Raw genomic sequence first — 3,262 nt, 5'->3', positions numbered from 1 at the left:
TAGTAATAACTGTTCCAGCTTTATAGTAGCACTTGTAGTTTACATAGTGATGGTACAGTGGTAGTTACAAAATTATAAATATATCTGTTAAATTCGGTAGCTTTTTATTAATATTTACAGAATCCTTCAGAGTAGCCTCTACAGGTACATAGCTTAGAATAGAGGAAAGAGTTGCAACAGGAGTGCTTTGTTGACGTTAGCAGCCGTTTTGTTCATTGGTTGAAAACCCCGTGATGAGTTTTATATGGTCGAAGTTCTAGTTTGTCATTTTTTTCGTTAGTTTGAAGTGTTGTTTTCAGTAGTAGTAGTGTGTGTGTTTTTCTGAGTGCTGGCTGCAGTGTTGTGTTGTCCTTTGGTCGGTTGGTATGTTGAGAAGAGCGGCAGCTCTTACCTGTCTGGCGGATGAAGGCCTCCTGGATTCGGCTGCTGAAACGAGCAAAGGGGGGTCGAGGCAAGAACGACATCGGCGTAAGAATCTCTTCACGTTTTATCTCTGGACACTTGCGTGTGTGTGTGTGTGTGTGTGTGTGTGTGTGTCTTGGTGTGTACGCATTTGAATGCATCTGATAGCAATAAGCGTGTCCTTTGCTACGGATCATAGACCTTAAATGACACCGTGACCACTGAGCATACTTGAGTTGTTAAAAAACAGGGTATCAGTTTTAGCTATGAGGTTTAGAGTCCATCTCCGCTCCGTCTGTTTGAACAATTGGCCCTTTCAGGCAGAGAAACATGACCAAACATGTATACAGATAAGACAGGATGACCTGAAATGACACGGTCAGTGATGAGAAACACTCATTTGAGGACAAAATGTGTGTCTAATCTAGGTGTTTCTTCAAACACATATGAGAAAAAAGGTCTGGACAGGATATTAAAAGGCAGTATGTAAACTGTCGAACAAAACAGTGTGTGTTATGGATGTTAGCTTCATTTCCCATCATCAAAGGCTGTAGCTAAAGTGAATGTGTTTGTTTAGTACCGTCTCATCTGTGTGTGTTTGTGTATTTGTGTGTTTTTCAGTGTGTGTGTATGTGTTTGTTTGCATGTGTGTGTGTGTGTGTGTGTGTGTGTGTGTGTGAATGCCCAAGTAGGACAGAGAATAATTTTATCAGGTTACAGAATCAGTGTTGTGCTGTGTTTTGTTCAATATCACACACATACAGTTATCTTCAGTACCTGGGCTATCTCCCTGTGCTACTGTCTTCTCCCTCCTCTCTCTCTCTCTCTCTCTCTGTCTGTCTTTTCCTGTCAGTGTAATACAACATCAAAGACTTACTTAGCAAGACATAGAAGCCCTTCCCTCAGACAGAGAGTTAGGTAGTGTTTGAATATGACTCCACATATCACGCTGTGAGTGGAATAGCGCGACTAGAGAATAGAGAGTTCCACTTATAAACCACCAAACACAGCGCAGACACAAAGATGAATCATATTTTAAAGTGCAAACACATAGGCAAGGATAACAGCGACATCCAATCAGCCCAGCCGATGTGAATTTTTAGCGCAAGCTAAAAATGAAACTTCAGAACTCCTGTGAAATGCTACTGTTTTTTGTTTGTTTGTTTGTTTGTATTGTGCTTTTTTCTGGGAGTTTGTTTTTTAGTCATTTAAAATACTATAATACTTCATCAGAAGACTTGTATTTTTTTGAACAAGCAGAAGCTGAAGTTTCTCTTGCCGTTGGGTGACTGTTCTTTTGCTCTGGTTGTAGTCCGATAAACTGAGATATATATGTTGTTGGAAGCTCTCATTCTCTGTGTGGACTCAACCCTGGATGACAACACAGATACTCTTATTTAGTGCTAGTGAGAGAGTGTGTGTGTGTTGGAGAAAGGGACAAAAATCAGAATAAGTGTATATTTGTGTGTGTGTGTGTGTGTGTGTGTGTGTGTGCAAAAGGCAAGAGAGAGAGAGTGTCTGACAAAGCTACGTGTAACAAACATCAGCCAAAGTAATCCACACCTATTCGTCCTGTTTTGAATTGGTTAACAGGTTAAAACTGTCAGATGTCATTGTCTAACCATCACATCAGTACATAAAGACAGTCTGAGGAGAGTGCATACGTTCTGAAGGTAAATCAGAGAGTATTGGGTACATGTCAAAGTGATTGTGTATAGGACACTCTATTTGCCCTAGTCCTGTGTGTGGAAAAGTGAATGGATGTATAGCTTGAATGTTTTGGACAGGTCTCCGTCCCACAGGGACCGGTGCCCCTCCACTAATGGACTCACCTCTGTGGTTAGTTTGTTTTTCCTCCGTAGCTGACGGCAACTGTCCTGGGTGTTGAGGGTTTTTTTCTTAGTTTGTTTTTTGTTTTGCTTAAGCACGGATTTAAAGTGGCCAAATGGCCGCATAATATGATTCACTTCTATCATCGGATGAGTGAACTGGATAAATACAAGTGGTAGGACAGGGAGAGGTTTCATTTTGGGCACTCGTCCAAATTTCGGTCCTTCATGCAAACGTGACGGATAGCCCCCTGGTGTCTCGTGATGTAGTCTGACGGTCAAGCCGCCCTGTGACCGCCATTATCCTTGTCCAGGCCTGCAGAAATCTTTTTCTTTTTTTTTTCACAGTTAGTTTGATTTCCTTTATTTCAGGTTACTAACTGCCTCACCCCACCCCCACCTCTGCATCACCCCACACTCCACCTCATGCATTAACCTCCAGATTGCTGCATGACTTTAAAGATGCTTGTTATGATAAGACATGCACATACCTAGCGATAGGCTTCCCTGAATACGGTCAACAGTAATTGGACAGATGTCTGAATGGCACCAGGCGTGTCCAGACACAGTGGCATGGAAGGTGTTGTGGCTCCAGGTTCAGACGCTAGCTTGGGCATCGTTGCATGTTCTGTCGCCGCTGATGTCTGTGCCCTCCGTTCAGAGGAGGTCAAATGAAAACAAGGGTGCCCAGGAGACCAAAAAAACAAAAAACGGTGGTCAGGATTTTTGGAGCCCTGCGTTGAACCTTATTCATGCTATTTCTTTAAACTGATCAGGTGACCTTCACTTTTTAGATCTGTGTTACTAACCGTGCAGAGAGAGTGACCGCACGTGGCACGGCATGGTGCAAACCGCCCGGACACGAACGATTTTTTACCAAAGCTTGACCCCTACGCTCGACTTCAAAAAGGCTTGTCTTTCGCTTGCGATTTGGGTCGGGTTTGATTCAGAAGCCCTGAGACACACTTCACGATGAAAGCCCACCAGATTCTAACAATCTATCTCCATTCACATCCGAGTCAGCTGGAGCC

At 43.0% G+C, this 3,262-nt stretch overlaps 1 protein-coding gene across 1 annotated transcript in view; it reads left to right on the top strand.

Annotated features, from left to right (window-relative positions):
* The first annotated feature begins 402 nt into the window (after window positions 1-402).
* cacnb2a (calcium channel, voltage-dependent, beta 2a) overlaps window positions 403-3,262 on the top strand; it is a 22,662-nt gene continuing 19,802 nt past the window's right edge. The window contains exons 1-2 of the mRNA XM_030779603.1: window positions 403-468; window positions 910-912. Of these exons, the coding sequence (XP_030635463.1) occupies window positions 403-468; window positions 910-912 (69 nt within the window). The remainder of the gene's footprint in view (window positions 469-909; window positions 913-3,262) is intronic.

The sequence above is a fragment of the Chanos chanos genome, chromosome 7, assembly GCF_902362185.1.
Source record: "Chanos chanos chromosome 7, fChaCha1.1, whole genome shotgun sequence".
In the NCBI taxonomy this organism is placed as follows: domain Eukaryota; kingdom Metazoa; phylum Chordata; class Actinopteri; order Gonorynchiformes; family Chanidae; genus Chanos; species Chanos chanos.
Note: the sequence above shows the minus strand (reverse complement) of the source record. Positions and strands in the feature narration are given on the sequence as shown.